The following is a 21,842-nucleotide window of genomic DNA, read 5'->3' on the forward strand; positions in this document are numbered from 1 at the left end:
TCAAATTTAACGATTAATAATTTAATATTTAAATTGACAATGAATTTTATATGGTTGGATCACAATATCAGAAACGTAAATCGGACATATTACTTGAATCCAACCCAACACGAAAAACACAAAAACATAAAGCAATATTTAATTGTTTGTAGTAAATCCCTTCTGAAATAAAAAGAACATAGAGCTTAGAAGATTTTGCAATACCGTGTTATACGTTAAAAAAAATCACCTTAACACGTCGGGCCTGCTTAATTTCTTTGTATATGGTAATGGAGTTTCCTCCACGCGCCGAACGTAGGACACGGTCCCTGTAATTCGTGTAAAATCAATTTGAAAATTTTGCAAAAATATAATTTATTTTTTGGTACTTACTTTGCCGGACAATCGCCAGCTTCAATACGGTAATCATGTATGGAGAGATTCGATGGAATATTTTTCAAATTCTTCAAGCACAATTTGGCATTCTCAATGTCGTTCTCAAGGCGCATTACTAAAAACGAAAGTTTAAATGACTATATTTATAATTAAAAAAAAAATGTTGACACGAACCCTTTATCATAAGTTTTTCCTCAGTGTCATCGCAACAGAGTGAGCTCTTGCACGTGCAGCACTGTTTTTCGGGTACGGTAGTTGAAGGGGTCGTCTGGGTTAGGCTCTGTGGATTAGTGGCCAGTATATCTTTCATAATCATATTGAAAAGACATCCAGGCAGAATGTTTTCTGCCGCAGCAAAGATACGCTTATGCATGTAGGCCAGATCTTTGAAGTCTAGGGTGTGCAGCCCATGATGGTAGAGTTTATGACATATAGCATAGAAGCGGCTCTTCGGAATGTTGCACTTGCAGAAACAGAATCCGCACTCATCGATAAACATATCCAAAATCTTGCGCAACTCCCTTTCCAAACCAACACCATCAATCTCGCCGGCAGATAATGTTTTTACAGTATTTTTTACAAACTCATCGAACTGCTCTTCAGTGGTGTCATCTAGTTTTTGACTTTTTCTGCCGCGCCCAGCTCCGCGTTTCGCACCACCTGTTCCGTCATCTTCGCCGTATGTATCTCTGCCTGGTCCACGCAAGCCTGGCTTTTGGGCAAGACCTTTTGGTGCCTGTCCTGCTCCTCCTCCAGCAGCACCGGCCTTAGCTTCTGCTGCTCCGGGACCACCTCCGGCTTTAGCACCTGGTTGCCTACCCGCTCCTTCGCCAGACTTAGCACCGGCCTTATCACCAGCTGTTGCTCCTGGTTGACCAGCTGGGCCGCCGGCTCTTCCGGGCTTATCACTAGGTTGACCAGCTGGGCCGCCGGCTCTTCCGGGCTTATCACTAGGTTGACCAGCTGGGCCGCCGGCTCTTCCGGGCTTATCGCTAGGTTGTCCAGCCGCACCATCGGCCTTATCTCCAGGTCCCGCATCAGGCTGTCCAGCTGCTCCAGCCTTATCTCCAGGCCCAGCATCAAGCTGTCCAGCCTTATCTTCATCTGCAGTAGTCGGCAGTGCGGCTTTTCCGGGCTTGTCGCCAGGTTTAGGCCCAGCTTTCCCAGCTGCTCCAGCTTTGTCGCCAGAAGCAGCAGCCGGTTGAGCAGCTGCTTCTGACTTGTCGGCTAGCTTATCTCCAGGTTTTCCGGCTGCTGCAGGTTTATCTCCAGGTTTTCCGGCTGCCCCGGGCTTGTCGGCAGTCTTAGCACCTGGTTGACCTGCTGTTGTATCTTGGGGCTTCGAACCTGGTGGACCGGCTGTTGTATCTTGGGGCTTTGCACCTGGTTTACTAGCTGCCGTCTCTTGAGGCTTAGCACCCGGTTGAGCGGCTGCCGTATCCTGAGGCTTAGCACCCGGCTGAGCGGCTCCCGAATCCTGAGGCTTAGCACCCGGTTGAGCGGCTGCCGTATCTTTAGGCTTAGCACCCGGCTGAGCGGCTGCTGAATCTTGAGGCTTAGCACCCGGTTGAGCGGCTGCCGTATCCTGAGGCTTCACACCCGGTTGAGCGGCTGCCGTATCCTGAGGCTTAGCACCCGGTTGAGCGGCTGCCGTATCTTGAGGCTTGGCACCCGGTTGAGCGGCGGCTGTATCTTGAGGCTTAGCACCCGGTTGAGCGGCGGCTGTATCTTGAGGCTTAGCACCCGGTTGAGCGGCGGCTGTATCTTGAGGCTTAGCACCCGGTTGAGCGGCGGCTGTATCTTGAGGCTTGGCACCCGGTTGAGCGGCGGCTGTATCTTGAGGCTTAGCACCCGGTTGAGCGGCGGCTGTATCTTGAGGCTTAGCACCCGGTTGAGCGGCGGCTGTATCTTGAGGCTTAGCACCCGGTTGAGCGGCGGCTGTATCTTGAGGCTTAGCACCCGGTTGAGCGGCGGCTGTATCTTGAGGCTTAGCACCCGGTTGAGCGGCGGCTGTATCTTGAGGCTTAGCACCCGGTTGAGCGGCGGCTGTATCTTGAGGCTTAGCACCCGGTTGAGCGGCGGCTGTATCTTGAGGCTTAGCACCCGGTTGAGCGGCGGCTGTATCTTGAGGCTTAGCACCCGGTTGAGCGGCGGCTGTATCTTGAGGCTTAGCACCCGGTTGAGCGGCGAGTGTATCTTGAGGCTTAGCACCCGGTTGAGCGCCGGCTGTATCTTGGGGCTTAGCACCCGGTTGAGCGCCGGCTGTATCTTGAGGCTTTGCCCCAGGTTGAGCGCCGGCTGTATCTTGAGGCTTTGCACCAGGTTGAACGGCTGCTGTATCTTGAGGCTTTACACCTGGTTGCCCGCTTGTTGTATCCTGTGGCTCTGCACCTGGTTGACCGACTATTGTATCCTGTGCCTTTGCACCTGATTGATCGGCTGCTGTATCTATGGCCTTGCCACTTGGTTGAAGCTCTACTGTATCACCAGCACCAGGCTTAGCTCTAGAATCTGGCTGTTCAGTTGGTTTCTGCACGGCCATCCCGTCCGGTTTTTCTGTCAATCTTTCCACTATTCCTGTCGGCGTCATAACTTTCTCGTACAATTTTGGTTCTTCTTTCAATTCAGGTGCTTCGGCTTCTTTTTTAACTTCTTCGGCAGCTTTTTGAGCTTCTTCTTCGGCTGCTTTTTCAGCTTCTTTGGCTGCTTTTACAGCTTCTTCGGCTGCTTTTTCAGCTTCTTCTGCCTTTCTTTTTTGATCCACTCTCTCTTTGACTTCTTTATCAATAGCGTCAAGATCCCCTCCAAGGTCCTGTATGGCTTCTCTATAACTTTTATTTAGTTCTTCGCAAAGCTGTTTACTCTTCATGCAATCCTCAAGCTGTTTCTTTAAATCATCCGTCAATGCTTGAAGTTCAGCTTCTTTCAAGTTGTTAACTTTATCCTTCAACCTATCGTTTTCCCTGGCAACATCACCAATATCCTGTATTAATCCAATGCTCTCGCGCATACCCTCCTCCATATACTTTGTGTCATTATCAAGTTGACGAACCTTTTTATCCAATTGGTTAAGTCGCTTGTTGCTCTGCAGAGCTCCTTCGCACATGCACTGGTTCTCTTCTATCAAATCGCCCAACTGGCCGTCCTTTTCATTTAACAAATTACGCAGGCGATCTAGCTCGTTCATGCAGTCTTCTATATTGTTGATATTCTGACCGCCGGAATACTTATCCTCGTTCATATGTTTAAAGCAATCAACCTGTTTGCTCATTTCGTCCATGATAAGTTCCAAAGTGGCGCTCGTGTAAAAGGCTAGATCATCGCCTACATCGGGACAGTCTGGTAAATCAAATGAGGGACAGTCACCACGCTGATTTCCGTACTTTTGGTTCAGCTCACAGATGACGGTCTAGAATGAGCAGAATGTGTGTGAAATATAAAACAAGGGATTAGAGAGGAAAATCATTAAAAGTAGTTGTGGATTGAAACTTTTTAAAGAGGGCTTGAGAAAGAGGAAGGGAGAATATACATGTGCTTAAGCCGCTAGCAATCCAGAGACGTACCCTAACGACTTTCCTCTCACCCCGTTCATGCTTTATAGCTATTTGATATCTGTGCACTTATAATTTTAAAATTTTAACTACAGATTTAAAATCATGAAAGGTCTTTTGGGCAGGACATAAAATCATTTTTGGCACGGCATTAACATGTTATATCTCCATCATCCTCTTTCCCAGTTTCCTTGAAACAACTATCACTGCAACTTTCTATCAATTCGTCTAGGTAACGATACCCAGATTTCTTGAACGCTTTAGTTTTATGCTTTGGGATACATAGAGACACATAAAATTTTAAATAGCCTCTGATTAAAAATGCTTACCATGAGCTGCTGGTATTGGCAATCGTAGGCATTCAAAGCCAAGTCACGTTTTCGCAGCTCATTGCGTAAAACGTCGATCTCCATTTGCATAAGGTCCGCACGCTGCAGTGCCGGTTGGAGGGTCACCACTTGTTGTTGAAGGTCATTGCAGCGACACTGAAAGCAATTGATGTTAGCTCTCGATAACAAAACACCCAGAAATGCTGACTTACCTTCAGGACTTCTTCATTGTACTTGGACTGCTCTACCTCAGTTTCATAGTATTGCTGCATTTCCTGAATGTCATTCTCCATGTCACAAATATAACGATTCTGTTCGTTAAGACTATTGACTAGATCAGCAGAGGCGCATTCTGCTAGGCATACCTTCTTCTTCGAACCTTTAACCTTATTATCGAGCGAGCCTAGTTTTTTAATCTTTGCGCGTAGTGCTTCACGCTCAGCCAACATGGTTTGAAGTGTGTCAACATCCATGTCAGGTCCACCGAGACCGCTAGGCCCTTGTCCACCAGGACCACTATAACCGCCTTCCGTGACTCCCCCCGCTCTTATAAATTCGTCCTCAGCCTGACGCAGTATTGCCAACTCCTTACCCATATTGTCGATCTTATTTTGTAAATAATTGACATCGTTGCTTTTTTCTGGATCAATCCTAATGCTGTCCATCGATATACGCCTGGACTGTTTTTCCAGAAGTCGTCTTAGGTTTGCATTTTCCGATTCTAGAATATCATGGGATTTATTCATATCATCGACGGATTTATGGATGTGTCTGAGATCCCTCTCATCGTTCTTGTCGATCTTTCTAGCGTCTGACAAGTCTTGAATTTTATTCTGAAACACCTTGCTCATTTCGGGGTCGTAGCGCTGTTCCATTATTCGTTGGAGTTCAGCATTTCCTGTTTTAGTGCCGCACACGCAATCTCGGGTCTCGGCCAGATCTTTGTCGAGTAATTTGTTGTCAATCATTACCTTCTTCATGTTTTCAATGGTGTCGTCCGCAGCGTTAATAAGACTGTCGCCCACCACTAGTTTTCCACCAGGCTCTCCAGAGCGTGCTGCAGGACCTCCAGGACCTCCAGGACCTCCAGGACCTCCAGGTCCCCCAGGACCCCTTCCACCAAAATCTCCAGGTCCCCCAGAGCCCCGTCCACCAGATCCACCAAAATCTCCAGGTCCCCCAGGTCCCCCAGGAACCCGTCCACCAGATCCACCGAAATCTCCAGGTCCCTGTCCTCCGGGACCACCATAACCTCCGGGCCCCCCTTGTCCATCGGGACCGCCGTAACCGTCACGACCACTACCTGGGTAGCTACCACGACCGCTGTCTTGTCCAGTGACACCAATGCCGCCTGGTCCTTGACCCTGCTGACCCGGACCACCATAGCCGGCCTGACCTGGCCCAGCGCCACCGCGACCTCCTGGACCCATTCCTTCTTGTCCCGGAACTCCATATCCATCCTGGCCATAGCCGGCTTGGCCTGGCCCAAATCCACCTCGACCATCTGGACCCATCCCTTGTCCTGGACCGCCATATCCAGCTTGACCTGGTCCAGCTGGGCCTCGACCACCGGGACCCATTCCATCTTGTCCTGGACCTCCATATCCAGCCTGGCCTGGCCCAACTCCACCTCGTCCGCCTGGACCCATATCTTGTCCTGGACCACCATATCCGGCCTGCCCTGGTCCAGCGCCAACGCGACTTCCGGGACCCATCCCTTCTTGTCCTGGACCTCCATATCCAGCCTGGCCTGGGCCAACTCCACCTCGTCCGCCTGGACCCATTCCTTGTCCTGGACCGCCATATCCGGCCTGGCCTGGTCCAACTCCACGTCGAACGCCTGGACCCATGCCCTCTTGTCCTGGACCTCCATATCCTGTTTGTCCTGGCATAGGTCCGCCTCGACCACCCGGCCCCTGTGCCTGCTGACCCGGACCACCATATCCGGCTTGCCCTGGCATAGGTCCGCCACGACCCTGCGCTTCTTTTCCAGGACCTCCATAGCCTGGTTGTCCTGGCATTAGTCCGCCTCTACCGCCTGGCCCTTGCCCTTCTTGTCCTGGCCCAGGTCCGCCTCGTCCGCCTGGACCCTGGCCCTCTTGTCCTATACCTCTATATCCGGCTTGGCCTGGCATTGGTCCTGATCGGTCTCCTGGACCCTGGCCTTCTTTTCCAGGACCTCCATAGCCGGGTTGTCCTGGCATTAGTCCGCCTCTACCGCCTGGCCCTTGCCCTTCTTGTCCTGGAGCACCATATCCGGCCTGGCCTAGCCCAGGTCCACCTCGACCTGGACCCTGGCCCTCTTTTCCGGGACCAACATAACCAGCCTGGCCCGGACCTAGTCCGCCTCGAGTTCCTGGACCTTGTCCTGGACCGGCTTGTCCTGGCATAGGTCGGCCTCCTGGACCCTGGCCTTCTTGTCCAGGACCTCCATATCCGGCTTGTCCTGGCATAGGTCCGCCTCGACCCTGGCCTTCTTTTCCAGGACCTCCATAGCCGGGTTGTCCTGGCATGGGTCCGCCTCTACTGCCTGGCCCTTGCCCTTCTTGTCCTGGAGCACCATAGCCGGCCTGACCTGGCCCAGGTCCACCGCGACCTGGACCCTGGCCCTCTTTTCCGGGACCACCATAGCCGGCTTGTCCTGGCATAGGTCCGCCTCTACCACCTGGCCCCTGGCCCTGTTGTCCCGGACCCCCATAACCGGCTTGTCCTGGCCCAGGTCCGCCTCGGCCTCCAGGACCCAGCCCATCTTTTCCGAGACCTCCATAGCCTGCTTGCCCTGGCACAGGTTCTCCTCGACCACCTGGCCCCATCCCTTCTTGTCCTGGACCACCATAGCCGGCCTGACCTGGCCCAGGTCCGCCTCGACCGTCTGGACCCTGGCCGTCTTTTCCGGGACCAACATATCCAGCTTGTCCTGGCCCAGGTCCACCTCGACCGCCTGGACCCTGGCCCTCTTGTCCTGGACCAAGTCCACCTCTACCACCTGGGCCCTGTCCTTGCTGACCCGGACCACCATAACCGGCTTGTCCTGGACCAGGTCCGCCTCGACCTCCTGGACCCTGGCCTTCTTGTCCTGGACCTCTATATCCGGCTTGTCCTGGCCCAGGTCCGCCTCGACCGCCTGGACCCTGGCCCTCTTGTCCCGGACCTCCATATCCGGCTTGTCCTGGCCCAGGTCCACCTCGACCGCCTGGACCCTGGCCTTCTTGTCCTGGACCTCTATATCCGGCTTGTCCTGGCCCAGGTCCGCCTCGACCGCCTGGACCCTGGCCCTCTTGTCCCGGACCTCCATATCCGGCTTGTCCTGGCCCAGGTCCACCTCGACCGCCTGGACCCTGGCCTTCTTGTCCTGGACCACCATAACCGGGTTGTCCTGGCCCAGGTCCGCCTCGACCTCCTGGACCTTGGCCTTCTTTTCCAGGACCTCCATATCCGGCTTGTCCTGGCATAGGTTCGCCTCGACCACCTGGCCCTGGCCCTTGCCCTTCTTGACCTGGACCACCATAGCCGGCCTGACCTGGCCCAGGTCCGCCTCGACCGCCTGGACCCTGGCCGTCTTTTCCGGGACCAACATATCCGGCTTGTCCTGGCCCAGGTCCACCTCGACCACCTGGACCCTGGCCCTCTTGTCCTGGTCCTCCATATCCAGCTTGTCCTGGCCCAGGTCCGCCTCGACCGCCTGGACCCTGGCCCTCTTGTCCCGGACCTGCATATCCGGCTTGTCCTGGCCCAGGTCCACCTCGACCGCCTGGACCCTGGCCTTCTTGTCCTGGACCTCTATATCCGGCTTGTCCTGGCCCAGGTCCGCCTCGACCGCCTGGACCCTGGCCCTCTTGTCCCGGACCTCCATATCCGGCTTGTCCTGGCCCAGGTCCACCTCGACCGCCTGGACCCTGGCCTTCTTGTCCTGGACCTCTATATCCGGCTTGTCCTGGCCCAGGTCCGCCTCGACCGCCTGGACCCGGGCCCTCTTGTCCCGGACCTCCATATCCGGCTTGTCCTGGCCCAGGTCCACCTCGACCGCCTGGACCCTGGCCTTCTTGTCCTGGACCACCATAACCGGGTTGTCCTGGCCCAGGTCCGCCTCGACCTCCTGGACCTTGGCCTTCTTTTCCAGGACCTCCATATCCGGCTTGTCCTGGCATAGGTTCGCCTCGACCACCTGGCCCTGGCCCTTGCCCTTCTTGACCTGGACCACCATAGCCGGCCTGACCTGGCCCAGGTCCGCCTCGACCGCCTGGACCCTGGCCGTCTTTTCCAGGACCAACATATCCGGCTTGTCCTGGCCCAGGTCCACCTCGACCACCTGGACCCTGGCCCTCTTGTCCTGGTCCTCCATATCCAGCTTGTCCTGGCCCAGGTCCGCCTCGACCGCCTGGACCCTGGCCCTCTTGTCCCGGACCTGCATATCCAGCTTGTCCTGGCCCAGGTCCACCTCGATCGCCTGGACCCTGGCCTTCTTGGCCTGGACCTCTATATCCGGCTTGTCCTGGCCCAGGTCCGCCTCGACCGCCTGGACCCTGGCCCTCTTGTCCTGGACCTCCATATCCGGCTTGTCCTGGCCCAGGTCCACCTCGACCGCCTGGACCCAGGCCTTCTTGTCCTGGACCTCTATATCCGGCTTGTCCTGGCCCAGGTCCACCTCGACCGCCTGGACCCTGGCCCTCTTGTCCCGGACCTCCATATCCGGCTTGTCCTGCCCCAGGTCCACCTCGACCTCCTGGACCTTGGCCTTCTTTTCCAGGACCTCCATATCCGGCTTGTCCTGGCATAGGTTCGCCTCGACCACCTGGCCCTGGCCCTTGCCCTTCTTGGCCTGGACCACCATAGCCGGCCTGACCTGGCCCAGGTCCGCCTCGACCGCCTGGACCCTGGCCGTCTTTTCCGGGACCAACATATCCGGCTTGTCCTGGCCCAGGTCCACCTCGACCACCTGGACCCTGGCCCTCTTGTCCTGGACCTTGATATCCGGCTTGTCCTGGACCAGGACCGCCTGGACCCTCTTGTCCTGGACCACCATAGCCTGCCTGGCCTGGCACAGGTCCGCCTCGACCACCTGGACCCTGGCCTTCTTGTCCTGGCCTAGGTCCGCCCCGACCGCCTGGTCCTTGGCCCTCTTGTCCCGGACCTCCATATCCGGCTTGTCCTGGCCCAGGTCCGCCTCGACCGCCAGGACCTTGCGCCTCTTTTCCGGGACCAACATAACCGGCCTGGCCTGGACCAACTCCACCTCGACCGTCTTGTTCTGGACCCCCATATCCGGCTTGTCCTGGCATAGGTCCGACTCGACCGCCTGGACCCTGGCCCTCTTTTCCTGGACCAACATAGCCGGCTTGTCCTGGCCCAGGGCCGCCTCGACCGCCTGGACCCTGGCCTTCTTGTCCTGGACCTTGATATCCGGCTTGTCCTGGTCCAGGTGCGCCTCGACCGCCTGGACCCTTGTCCTCTTGACCCGGACCTCCATATCCAGCCTGGCCTGGACCAGGTCCTCCTCGACCACCTGGCCCCTGGCTCTCTTGTCCCGGACCACCATAGCCGGCTTGGCCCGGAACAGGTGCTCCTCGACCACCTGGCCCCTGGGCCTGCTGTCCCGGACCTCCAAAGCCGGTCTGTCCTGGCCCAGCTCCGCCTGTGCCGCCTGGCCCCTGGCCCTGCTGACCCGGACCACCTGGCCCTTGACCCTGTTGACCCGGACCCTGTTGTCCCGGACCACCATAGCCGGCTTGGCCGGGTGCAGGTCCACCGCGACCACCTGGCCCCTGGGCCTGCTGTCCCGGACCTCCAAAGCCGGTCTGTCCTGGCCCAGCTCCGCCTGTGCCGCCTGGCCCCTGGCCCTGTTGACCTGGACCACCTGGCCCTTGACCCTGTTGACCCGGACCCTGACCCTGTTGACCTGGACCTCCATATCCGGCCTGTCCAGGCCCAGGTACTCGACCCTGTCCCTCTTGTCCTGGACCTCCATAACCGGCTTGACCTGGGCCAGCTACTCCTCGACCACCTGGCCCCTGCCCCTGTTGACCCGGACTGCCTGGCCCCTGGCTTTCTTGTCCTGGGCCTCCATAGCCGGCCTGACCCTGTCCAGGACCGCCCCGACCAGCTGGCCCCTGGCCTTGTTGACCCGCACCTCCTGGCCCCTGGCCCTGTTGACTCGGACCTCCTGGCCCTTGGCCTTGTTGTCCAGGACCTCCATAGCCGGCCTGCCCTGGCCCAGGACCTCCTCGACCACCTGGACCCTGTCCTTCTTGTCCCGGACCAGCATAGCCTGCTTGGCCCGGCCCAGCTCCAACTTGACCACCTGGCCCCTGACCCTGTTGACCAGGACCTCCATAACCTGCCTGACCTGGTCCAGCTCCACCTCGACCACCTGGGCCCTGGCTTTGTTGACCCGGACCTCCTGGCCCCTGGCCTTGCTGACCCAGACCTCCTGGCCCCTGACCTTGTTGTCCAGGAGCTCCATAGCCGGCCTGCCCTGGCCCAGGACCTCCACGACCACCTGGACCCTGTCCTTCTTGTCCCGGACCAGCATAGCCTGCTTGGCCCGGCCCAGCTCCAGCTTGACCACCTGGCCCCTGGCCCTGTTGTCCAGGACCTCCATAACCTGCCTGACCTGGTCCAGCTCCCCCTCGACCATCTGGCCCCTGGCCTTGTTGACCCGGACCACCTGGCCCCTGGCCTTGTTGACCAGGACCACCTGGCCCCTGGCCTTGTTGACCAGGACCACCTGGCCCCTGGCCTTGTTGACCAGGACCACCTGGCCCCTGGCCTTGTTGACCCGCACCTCCTGGCCCCTGGCCTTGTTGACCCGGTCCTCCAAAGCCGGCCTGGCCTGGCCCAGGTCCGCCTCGACCTTGTCCCTCTTGTCCTGGACCTCCATAACCGGCTTGGGCTGGCCCAGCTACTCCTCGACCACCTGGCCCCTGGCCCTGTTGACCTGGACCTCCTGGGCCTTGGCCTTGTTGTCCAGGACCTCCATAGCCGGGCTGACCAGGACCAGCACCTCCTCGACCTCCTGGGCCCTGGCCCTCTTGTTCTGGCTCAGCTCCGCCTCGACCACCTGGTCCCAGGCCTTGTTGACCCGGACCACCTGGCCCTTGGCCCTGTTGACCCGGACCACCTGGCCCTTGGCCCTGTTGACCCGGTCCACCTGGCCCTTGGCCCTGTTGACCCGGACCACCATATCCGGCCTGACCTGTAGCAGGACCTCCCCGACCGCCTGGACCCTGACCGTCTTGTCCATAGCCACCTGGCCCTTGGCCCTGTTGACCCGGACCACCTGGCCCCTGGCCCTGTTGACCCGGACCACCTGGCCCTTGTCCCTGTTGGCCCGGACCTCCATAGCCTGCTTGACCTGGCCCAGCTCCGCCTCGACCGCCTGGCTCCAGGCCCTGTTGACCCGGAGCACCTGGTCCTTGGCCTTGTTGTCCCGGACCACCTGGCCCTGGGCCTTGCTGACCCGGGCCTCCATACCCGGCCTGACCAGGAGCAGGTCCCTGACCACCTGGCCCCTGGCCCGCTTGACCATAGCCAGCCTGACCTGGCCCAGCCCCGCCAGGACTGCCTGGCCCCTGGCCCTCTTGTCCTGGACCTCCATATCCGGCTTGTCCTGGGGCAGCTGCTCCTCGACCACCTGGTCCCTGACCCTGCTGACCCGGACCACCTGGCCCCTGGCCCTGTTGACCCGGACCTGCAAAACCAGCCTGGCCTGGTCCAGCTGCTCCTCGATCGCCTGGCCCCTGGCCCTGTTGACCCGGTCCTCCATAGCCAGCTTGGCCTGGCCCACTTCCGCCTCGGCCGCCTGGCCCCTGACCCGGTCCACCATAGCCGGCCTGTCCTGGCCCTGCTGCTCCTCGATCACCTGGCCCTTGTCCCTGTTGACTCGGTCTACCTGGCCCCTGTCCCTGTTGACCTGGACCTCCTTGCCCCTGGCCTTGTTGACCCGGACCACCATAGCCGGCCTGGCCTGGACCTGGAGCTCCATATCCGGCCTGACCTGGTGCAGTTCCCCCACGACCGCCTGGCCCCTGGCCCTCTTGCCCTGGTCCAGGTCCGCCTCGACCTCCTGGCCCCTGTCCCTGTTGACCCGGACCACCATAGCCGGCCTGGCCCGGTCCAGTTCCGCCCCGACCGCCAGGCCCTTGGCCTCCTTGCCCCGGACCTCCATAGCCAGCCTGACCTGGTCCAGCGACGCCTCGACCCCCTGGACCCTGACCAGGACCTCTTTCCGGTCCTCCGTACGCGGCCCGATCACCACCCTGTCCAGGAACGCTAGAACCACGTCGACCAGCCTGTCCCCTCTGGCCGGGACCTGGACCCTGCCCATCTTCTCTGGGACCACCATAACGACCTGGGCCCTGTCCTGGACCACCCCGACCACCTGGTCCTTGCTGTCCTGGATCCCCGTAGCCTCCGGGCCCCTGTCCTCGCTTACCCGTAGGTCCTCTACCATAGTCCTGCCCTTTCTGACCAGGTTTTCCCGCTTTGCCGCCAGTTGGCCCATCATAATCAGGTCCGGTGCGACCTCTGCCTCCAGGTCCACTGGCAGCTCTGCCGCCAGGCCCATAACCCGCTCTGCCACCAGGTGCGCCACCGCCGGGGCCACCACTACCGTCATCTTGGCGCAAAACTAACGGTGTATTGCAAGCTACCAGATCGGACACGAAACGTGACTTTTTGTCCTCATCGGCTGCCCACGAGCGATCATCGAATGTTGATGGATAGCTTTTTAACTTAACACAAGCGTCCTGGCAATCAAACTCAAGCGTCTCGTTCATAAACGGCACATGGAAAAACTCTTTCTGCGTAGAGAACGCCATGCCGCAGCGTCCAAGAGCTTGCACCGGTCGAGTTTACAAAGCGAATTATTTTAGAACACAAATTTCAATTTTTTCTTTTGAAATGTTTATGGCTGGACAGTTTAAAAAGAAGTATCGAAAATACGTCCGACATCAATTGTATCACCAAATTTTCTAATATTCCACGTGCGACAATTTTCACATTTGTTACTGTACTGTATTATTCTGTATTGTACTAAGAAATTGTATGAAACATACAGGTACTCAGTTAGTACCCAGCTTACTGTGATACATGTTAAATAGACATAGACAGCAATCACGCCAGTGTTTTCCGTCCGCCGTACATCGCAAAAACCCAGCTAACGTAAATAAGAAATGTATCAGGAGTGCCACGTTCCACAGTGACAATGCGCAAATGTAGCTGAGTATCTACAACGAGCGTGGTCCATGCTCCAAAGCTTCGATTGCTCCTTTGCGCAGCACTTGAAGGACGCGAAGACGCAGTGCATTGAGACGTGCATTGCACGTTCTCCAGCGATTTATCGAAGCATTAGTCGATAATAATTTAGTGAATGCTCACATAATGACAAATTCGGGATACACACGAAGAGCTCGCTCCAATTATTGACAAGCTCAATCTCCATCTTTTCACTAGAAGCTGCAAGCGAGCACTTGCACTTGCACTTTCATAATTATTTACAAATACAATTCATATCAACTATAATAGCAGAAGAAATAATATAACCGACCCAAAAAGTAGTTCCTGTTAAGACGACGCACTGGCGCAGTGGCGAAGAAAAGGCGCTAAAAAGCACAACAATGACAGCGTAGAAGTCCCTTGTCGATAGCTTCAGAGCTAGATGGAGGCGCATACAGCTGTATTCCATACACCGTTTACGGAGAAGCTTCCTTCTGGACAAAATCATGCATCTACATTGTAAATCGTTAGTCCTCCATTCATGGAATCCAGATCAATTTAGTGACATTTGTTGACCATTTCAATATGTGATTTTACAAATTTTGTGGGTTATTCAGAGGGAGAGGGATAGTTACATTCAATAATAACTACATTACATTCTTAGTTATTCTACAAGTCAAGTCGCGCCTTCACCGGGCTGTATTTACTTTTTTCATTTTCTTCCAAATAAGTAGAACACAAAATACGTACATTCATTTATTAACTATTTTTACAGGTCGTTATATTTCCTATGTCTATATGGAACCTTGTAATTTTTAATTTTTTAGTCTGTTACAAGTCTTCCCTGTGGCTTACTCACCTCTTTGCTGCATCCGTAGGCGCATCCTTTAATGCCCAATGCTGTTTCATTGCTCCTACACATATTCCGCCTCAAGTCCCCGTTACTTCACCCGTTTTCCATTGCGCTTAATTTTGCCGCTTTCATGCTGTTGGTTTTGTCCGTTAAGCAGTCGCTTCCTAGCAACATCGCTATATTCTGTATAATTAAAATATTCTACCCCATATAGTACCTTCTGATCCAAATGGTTGAGGCACTTAATGCTCTTCAGAGGAGCTTCGCAGATGCACTATTCTCCTCCCACCAAATCACACGATGGCACACATATAAAAGGCTTCCGTGCTTTTGGTTCGGATGACAGTTTTAAATAAGTAAATTGTGTGCGGAATATAAAACAAGGGATAAGTGGAGAATCATTAGAGAGCTTAAGAAATAGTCGTGTGCTTAAACCGATAGCAATCCAGAGACGCAGCCGAACGACTTTCCTCTCATCCCGTACACTAATTCATATTTGTGCACTTATAATTTTTTTATATTCAACTAGAGATTTAAAAGTATTAAACGTCTTTTGGGCTGGACATAAAATCATTTTTGGCACGGCATTAACATGTTATATCTCCATCATCCTCCATCTCAGTGTCCTTGAAACAACTATCACTGCAACTATCAGATTTCTTAAACGCTCAGTTTTATGCTTTGGCATGCATCGACACATAAAAATCAAATCATTAGCTGCTGGCACTGGGAACCTTAGGCATTAAAAGCGTAGTAAAGTTTTCGCAACTCGTTGCATAAAACATCGATTTTCATTTGCATAAGGTCTGTGCACTGCAGTCCCGATTGGGTGAGCACTTGTTGCAGCGACACTGAAAGTAGTTGCTGTTAGCTTGTGAAAAAAAAGACAAATACTTGCCGGCTTACCTTTAGGACTTCCCCAATGTGTTTGCAAATCCTGCATTTCCTGAATGCCATTCTCCATGTCACAAATATAACAGGCCTGTTCGTTAAGACTCGACTTGGTCCTTTTTTCTGGACCAATCGCGATGCTGTCAATCTATACATGCCTTTAAGTCGTATACTTCATCTCAACTTCGTCGTCCTGGGCTTCGACTCCGACGCGGACCTCTTAGCTTAGTACGCCTAGATCCTGGTGTTTTTGCCCTGGCTCTTCTGAGGCGCATTGACTATTACTCGGTCTTCCTCCAGTCGCTGGGGCCTTGACACTCCTGATTCTGCGCCGTCACGGCCTTTCAGTCCCTGGAATGGACCCCCTCCACACCAACCACCCGGACTTTAAGGTATGGATATCAGTAATCATATTTCCCTGACCTTAACCCAGACCGAACCCTGATCACCATCAAGCCTATTTTTGAGTCTCGCCGACCGCCCCACACCGTCCGCCCCTTGACTTAAGTCTCAACCACTCCATCCGCCCTGTCCCCGGCCGTCTTGTTCTGGACCGCCATAGCCCCCTTGGTCCTGTTCTTGACCGCCATAACCGCCCTGGTCCTGTCCTTGACCTCCATCACCGCCCTGGTCCTGTCCTTGGCCGTCATAACCTCGCTGGTTCTGTCCCTGTTCTGGACCTCCATAACCGTTCTGCTGCTGTGGATAGTCTTGGCCTGCCGGACCGGGCTTTTGATTTCCGCCACTTTCATCCTTGCGCCGGATCGACGGTGTATTGCAACCTACAAGATCGGACACAAAACGAGACTTTTTATCGTCACTGGCTGCCCACGAGCGATCATCGATTGTAGACGGATAACTTTTTAGCTTGACACATGGGTCTTGGCAATAAAATTCAAGCGTCTCGTTCATAAACGGCACATGAAAGAACACTTTCTGCGTAGAGTATGCCATGCCGCAGCGTCCAAGAGCTTGCACCGGTAGTTTACAGCTTAAATAGAAGAAAACTTTCAGTTGATTTTGTAATGTCTATGTATGGACCGTTTAAAGAGTTTAACCGAAAATACGAACGACATAAATTTTATCACCAAATTTTATAATATTCCACGTGCGATAATTTTCACATTTTCTTTTGTACTATACTATTTAGTAATGTACTAAGAACTTGTAAGCCTCCCAACCCAGCTTACTGTGATCTACATTAAATAAAACTAGACAATAAATGGTGCAGAATTATGTTAATCTAATCCCTGGGCCCGGCGTACAGCTAACGACTCATCCGCGGCGTTCATTTCCGAAAAACCACAGGGTTGCATTGTCATGCTGGCCGTGCCAGAGCTAATGGTTCGTAGTGCACTGGAATATCCGGAAAGCTCGGCCAAGGGAGCATTCACCAAAATAAGCTAAAAAAAGATAAACTACTGATTACAATTAATTAATCGCATAAACTTACCTTATTCCTATCTCCCTTAGGCATTACGTCTTTTATGAGCGCTCGCCGCCTAGAGAGATCCGCTATAATCCCAGATATACGTTCATTGGGCGCCACAATTTGCATGGCCATGATAGGCTCCAGAAGCCGTGTGCCGCTTATACACAGCAGCTGCAGCAATCAAATCAAATGAAACGTAATAAAAACAAAATTGAATTAGGACATACCTTTTGCACGCACTGTGCCGCCGCCGCCATGACAAATGAATCGGCAGTGCCCCGTCCCACAGTGACATTGTGCAGACGTATTTGAGTATCTACAACTTGACCGCCAACACGTGGTCCCCGCTCCAAAGCACCGATTGCTCCTTTTCGCAGCACTTGAAGGACGCGAGGACGCAGTGCATTGAGATTTTGAACGTTCTCTGGCGATTTATCTAAGCTTTAGAGGATAATAATTTAGTGAATGCCCACATAATGACCCACAGCGAGGACATACCTGAACAGCTCGTTCTGATTATTGGCAAGTTGTAGCGTTATATTTACATTTTGCTTACTGCCCGCAATATCTTTTTCCACACTTAAAGTTGTTATGGCCGGCGTTTCGATAGTCTCCTTGTAGGCAATTTGTAGCTGACCCAGATCAACATCAATTTTGTACTCACTTAGCAGACGCGATTTGATGATGTCCATGTGTAATTCACCCATGCCGCCAAGCACAGTTTGCCCAGTAACTGTATCGTAGCTTACCCGCAGACTGGGATCTTCACGCTGTAGTTGTTTGAGCGCTTGTTCCATGGCTGTTTGCGTTGATAAGCTGGGCGGCTCGATGGAGCAAAAGTAGACAGCATCAGGAATTTTGGGCTCAATTGAAAACAGCTCATGGTTAACATCCAACTCGTCCTCATCATACTGTGGAGCTGCCGCCTCACGACTCTGAACCAGACGTTTCTGTGCATTCTTCAGGGACGTATGACTGGATGTAAGCAGATCACCAGTAACTGTTGACTGTAGAAGATGCTGTCCATCGTAAGTCAATTATATATATAAGACTTACCTTAAGGCCCGCACATATGGCCACATCACCTGCTCGGACGGAGCTCACCTCTCGGTATTCATCAGCCAGTGGCTCATAGATTTTCGCTATAACCTCCGCTTGTCCACGGGAAGAGAGCACACGCATTCCACGCTTCAACTCGCCGCGCAGCATGCGTACCAGAGTAAGAGGTCCACGCTGCTTGTCGTGGACAATTTTAAAAACCTTACCCGCAAGATCATCTCTGCAATTAGGTAACACTGTGGTGGTTGAAAACTAACTATTGGGTACTTACCCAAAACAGTTATATATCTGATTGCGTTCCTTTGGTGTTGGCAAATAAGCATTTACGGCATCCATTAAACGTTGTATGCCAATATTTTTATAAGCAGAGCCCAGCAGCACGGGCACAACCTTCTGCTGGCATGTGGCGCGCCGCAGGGCTTGAACAATTAACTCATTGCTGACTTTGTCAAAACTCTCAGTGCTAATGACAACCTCAGCTAGCTCGTCGTCGACTCCGGATAACTGATCGATTAGTTCATTGCGTTTTTCATGCAATTCACGAATTTCAAAAGATGATTCTAGTTTAGCAATACTATAAGTTCGACCAAAATCGTTCTGTTGCCAAGTCAACTGCTCCAATGTAATTACATCATATATGCCTGTAAGATATTGCATTTGAACAAATTAAATTGCTATCTTTAGTCTTTCCATCGAGCTCACCTAACTGTCCGTCAACGTTCTTCGCCGGGAGCTGCGTGCAAATGGGCTTAGCATCTAGCTTCGCCTTTAAATCGTCAATGCATTTGTCAAAAATAGCATCTGAACGATCCATTTTATTAACGAAAACAAGCCGCGGCAGCCTGTGCTTGTCTGCCTGTGTCCACACGGTAACTGTTTGAGCTTCCACGCCAGCCGAGCCGTCTAAGACAACAACTACGCCGTCCACAGCATATAGAGACTGCTCCACCTCCATCGTGAAATCAATATGTCCGGGCGTGTCTAGCAGATTAATACTAAGTAAAAGCCGTGTTAGAAGCATAGTTACAACATTGTTTTTCTGGACACGCACCGCTTACCATTCCAGGCAAATGTAACTGCTGAGCTGCAAATAGTGATGCCTCGCTCGCGCTCTTGTGTAAGGTAATCTGTAACCGTATTGCCGCGATGCACCTCACCCAAAGATCGAGTCTTCCCTGCATAGAAAAGCATGCGTTCCGTTGTTGTGGTTTTGCCTACAAATTAAACAGTATACGATTTTAATGATACATTTTATAATCATTGCAACGCTTTAGTACCTGCGTCAATGTGTGCCAAAATACCAATGTTTCTGATATCATCACTGTAGCAACGGTTGATAAAATGTGCTTGCTGCCGCAATAGCAACCTATAGCACCTTAATTGAGCACTTAATAAACTATATTGCATTATTTTAATTGATAAATATCCCACATTAACTTAACGGGCAGACATGAAACTTTTGCCGCCTAGATAACTGTTACGTGCAGCTGTTTCTTATATATGAGTACATCAATATCGATAACAGCAAAGATGCAAAAGAATGGTATCGATTCCAATGTTTCCAATAAAATACGGTATCGACTATTGCATGAGTTTTCGTATAACGAAAACTGCAAATGTATAAAATTAATTGAGCACTTAATAAACTATATTGCATTATTTTAATTGATTAATATCCCAAACCACCTTAATGGGCAGACATGAAACTTTTGCCGCCCAGCTGTTGCGTGAAGCTGTTACAGCTGTTAGTACATTAATATCGATAACAGCAAATATGACTGGTATCGATGCTAATTTTACCAATTAATACGGTGTCTGCTATTGCATTAGTTTTGTATAACGAAAACTGCAATTGAATAAAAGAATTTTATCCAATATTGCTCGCCTGTGAATTTCTTTAAATTTCTGTCAAATATGCCCATAGTACTACAATAGTTAACTATCCGACTTCTGTTAAAGTTCAGGTGAACAATGAAACACGACATTGCTTTAAGAATTGCGACAGCATCTAGGGCATAAGAATTTTGTTTATTTAAATAACAATTAATAAACAATATGCATTGACAAGAAACATAGAATCAAACATGAAAGCAGTGCCTGCAAAGATGACCCAATAGCTCCAAAGATCGCGTGTATTTGTGTACCGCTAGTGATTTAATATTAATATTTGTCGGCACACAGCACCCCAATGAAGATTAAGCCACGTTATTTGAGTGTAGGGCATGTATCAGCCCAACGAATGAGAACAGCTGATCGATGTGGGATTGGATCATTGGGATCTATAAGTAACAATTTGATCATGCAGACATATTGTCCGTCTCGCCGAGTAGGCCAAGATCAATGAGCATCGCACACAAAAAGGTGCGTTCCAGTCGCGCAAGGTTCTAATCCGATGTACGCAGCATGATAAGATAAGAGTAGCTGGAAAGCTAACTATCCAAATGTTTTAATTCCGTAGATTTACAATAATGCTGTTTCTTTGAATGCGTGAGTACTTGAGGCTCAGCTCCTTTTATGTTGACCTTGTCCATAAAGTTATCGTTCCCCCTGGCAGCATCGTCAATATCCTGTATTAATCCAATGCTCTCGCTCGTACCCTCCTCCATATACTTTGTGGCACTATGAAGTTCACACACTCTCCGATTCAATTGGTTGAGTCGCCTTTTGCTTTCGACAGCAGATTCCCACATGTACACATTCTCCTCTATCAAATTCCCTAACTGTTTATCCTTTTGCCTTAGCAAATTCCGCAGGCGATTCATCTCATGTATGCAGTCTTCTATATTGTTGATATTCTGACCTCCAAAGTACTTATCCTCGTTGATTTGCTCGAAGCAATCTTCTTCTTCTTTGGTCATGTCTTTCACGATGAGTTTTATGGTGGCACTCGTGTACAAGATCAGATCATCTCCAACATCTGGAAAGTCTGGAATATTAAATGAGGGACTGTCACCGCGGTGATTTCCATACTTTTGGTTGATTTCACAGACGACGGTCTATAATGTGTGTGAAATATAAAACAAGGTATAAGAGAGGAAAATCATTATAAGTAGTTGTGGATTGAAACTGAATGCCAGGGCTTGGAAAAGTGACAGGGAGAAATATACATGTGCTTAAGCCGTCAACAATCCAGACGAACCCTAACGACTTTCCTCTCATCCCCTTTATGCTTTTAAAACTTATATATTTTATGCACTTATAATTTTTTTTTTCTAATTCAACTACAGAAGGGACACGGCGTTAACATGTCACATCGCCTTCATCCTCTAATCCGGTGTTCTTGAAACAACTATCACTGCAACTTTCTATCAGTTCATCTAGGAAACGATACCCAGATTTCTTGAACATTTTAGTTTTATACTTGGGAAGGATACAGAGGCACAATGACAAAAAAATCGAATATCCCTCTGATTAACAATGCTTACCATTAGCTGCTGGTACTGGCAATCGTAGGCATTTAAAGCCAAGTCACGTTTTCGCAGCTCATTGCGTAAAACATCGATCTCCGTTTGCATCTGGTCGGCACGCTGCAGCGCCGGCTGGAGGGTCTGCACTTGTTGTTGGAGCTCATTGCAGCGACACTGAAAGCAATTGATGTTAGCTCTCGATAACAAAACACCCAGAAATGCTGACTTACCTTCAGGACTTCTTCATTGTACTTGGACTGCTCCACCTCATTTTCGTAATATTGTTGCATTTCCTGAATGTCATTCTCCATGTCATAAATATAACGATTCTGTTCGTTAAGACTTTTGACTAGATTAGCATCAGCCCAATTCACTTGGTTTGCCATGCCGCAGCGTCCAAGAGTTTACACCGGTCAAATTATTTTTTTACAAAGCAAATTATGTTAAAACACAAATTTAAATTTTCCGTTTAGAAATGTTTGCGGCTCTAAGTCTTAAAAAGTAATGTCGAAAATACGCTCTACATCAATTACATTTTCTGCGCCGCGTGACAGTTTTCACACTTGTTACTTTTCTGTATTAAGAAGTGACGTTGTGCTGAAGTATCTGAGTATCTAAAACGTGACCGTCAACACATTCTCCATGCTCCAAATCACCGATTGCTCCTTTCGCAGCACTTGGATGACGCGAATTGAGATTTTAAATATTGCGATTTATCTAAGCTTTAGTGGA

General features: G+C 51.8%; 3 protein-coding genes across 14 annotated transcripts; all 3 read right to left on the reverse strand.

The window, feature by feature from the left end:
* Window positions 1-5: 5 nt before the first annotated feature.
* LOC135436087 (collagen alpha-2(IV) chain-like) lies at window positions 6-13,281 on the reverse strand. Of its 8 annotated transcripts, none has more exons than XM_064693530.1 (9): window positions 11,403-13,281; window positions 10,512-11,372; window positions 6,030-8,867; window positions 4,468-5,759; window positions 4,256-4,411; window positions 550-3,784; window positions 373-490; window positions 230-308; window positions 6-162 (listed from the first exon to the last, which is right to left on the reverse strand). In XM_064693530.1, the coding sequence occupies exons 1-9, from the start codon at window positions 13,069-13,071 to the stop codon at window positions 139-141; spliced, it is 10,272 nt and encodes a 3,423-aa protein (XP_064549600.1). In that variant the 5' UTR covers window positions 13,072-13,281; the 3' UTR covers window positions 6-138. The 8 variants fall into 8 exon arrangements, with proteins under 8 accessions (XP_064549600.1, XP_064549603.1, XP_064549601.1 ...); XM_064693533.1 differs by having other exon boundaries at window positions 6,030-6,716; window positions 6,777-8,867; window positions 10,512-13,281; XM_064693531.1 differs by having other exon boundaries at window positions 10,512-12,455; window positions 12,507-13,280.
* A 1,529-nt stretch (window positions 13,282-14,810) lies between these two features.
* On the reverse strand, window positions 14,811-19,185 carry mRRF2 (mitochondrial ribosome recycling factor 2). Of its 4 annotated transcripts, XM_064693558.1 has the most exons (10): window positions 18,981-19,184; window positions 18,755-18,917; window positions 18,406-18,698; window positions 17,975-18,344; window positions 17,701-17,923; window positions 17,143-17,651; window positions 16,872-17,085; window positions 16,666-16,815; window positions 15,228-16,615; window positions 14,811-15,172 (listed from the first exon to the last, which is right to left on the reverse strand). In XM_064693558.1, exons 1-9 carry the CDS (start codon window positions 19,108-19,110, stop codon window positions 16,451-16,453), a joined length of 2,217 nt encoding a protein of 738 aa, XP_064549628.1. In that variant the 5' UTR covers window positions 19,111-19,184; the 3' UTR covers window positions 14,811-15,172; window positions 15,228-16,450. The 4 variants fall into 4 exon arrangements, with proteins under 4 accessions (XP_064549628.1, XP_064549629.1, XP_064549630.1 ...); XM_064693559.1 differs by lacking the exon at window positions 18,981-19,184 and having other exon boundaries at window positions 18,762-18,867; XM_064693560.1 differs by lacking the exons at window positions 14,811-15,172; window positions 15,228-16,615; window positions 16,666-16,815 and having other exon boundaries at window positions 16,946-17,080; window positions 18,981-19,185.
* A 925-nt stretch (window positions 19,186-20,110) lies between these two features.
* On the reverse strand, window positions 20,111-21,626 carry LOC135436102 (uncharacterized). 2 transcript variants are annotated; one of them, XM_064693569.1, is made up of 3 exons: window positions 21,341-21,626; window positions 21,129-21,284; window positions 20,111-20,699 (listed from the first exon to the last, which is right to left on the reverse strand). In XM_064693569.1, exons 1-3 carry the CDS (start codon window positions 21,494-21,496, stop codon window positions 20,133-20,135), a joined length of 879 nt encoding a protein of 292 aa, XP_064549639.1. In that variant the 5' UTR covers window positions 21,497-21,626; the 3' UTR covers window positions 20,111-20,132. The 2 variants fall into 2 exon arrangements, with proteins under 2 accessions (XP_064549639.1, XP_064549640.1); XM_064693570.1 differs by lacking the exon at window positions 20,111-20,699 and adding an exon at window positions 20,867-21,063 and having other exon boundaries at window positions 21,341-21,616.
* Window positions 21,627-21,842: the final 216 nt, after the last annotated feature.

The sequence above is a fragment of the Drosophila montana genome, unplaced genomic scaffold, assembly GCF_035044405.1.
Source record: "Drosophila montana isolate Dmon_TW-CO22-7 unplaced genomic scaffold, ASM3504440v1 contig_3733_1, whole genome shotgun sequence".
Classification (NCBI taxonomy): Eukaryota; Metazoa; Arthropoda; class Insecta; order Diptera; family Drosophilidae; genus Drosophila; species Drosophila montana.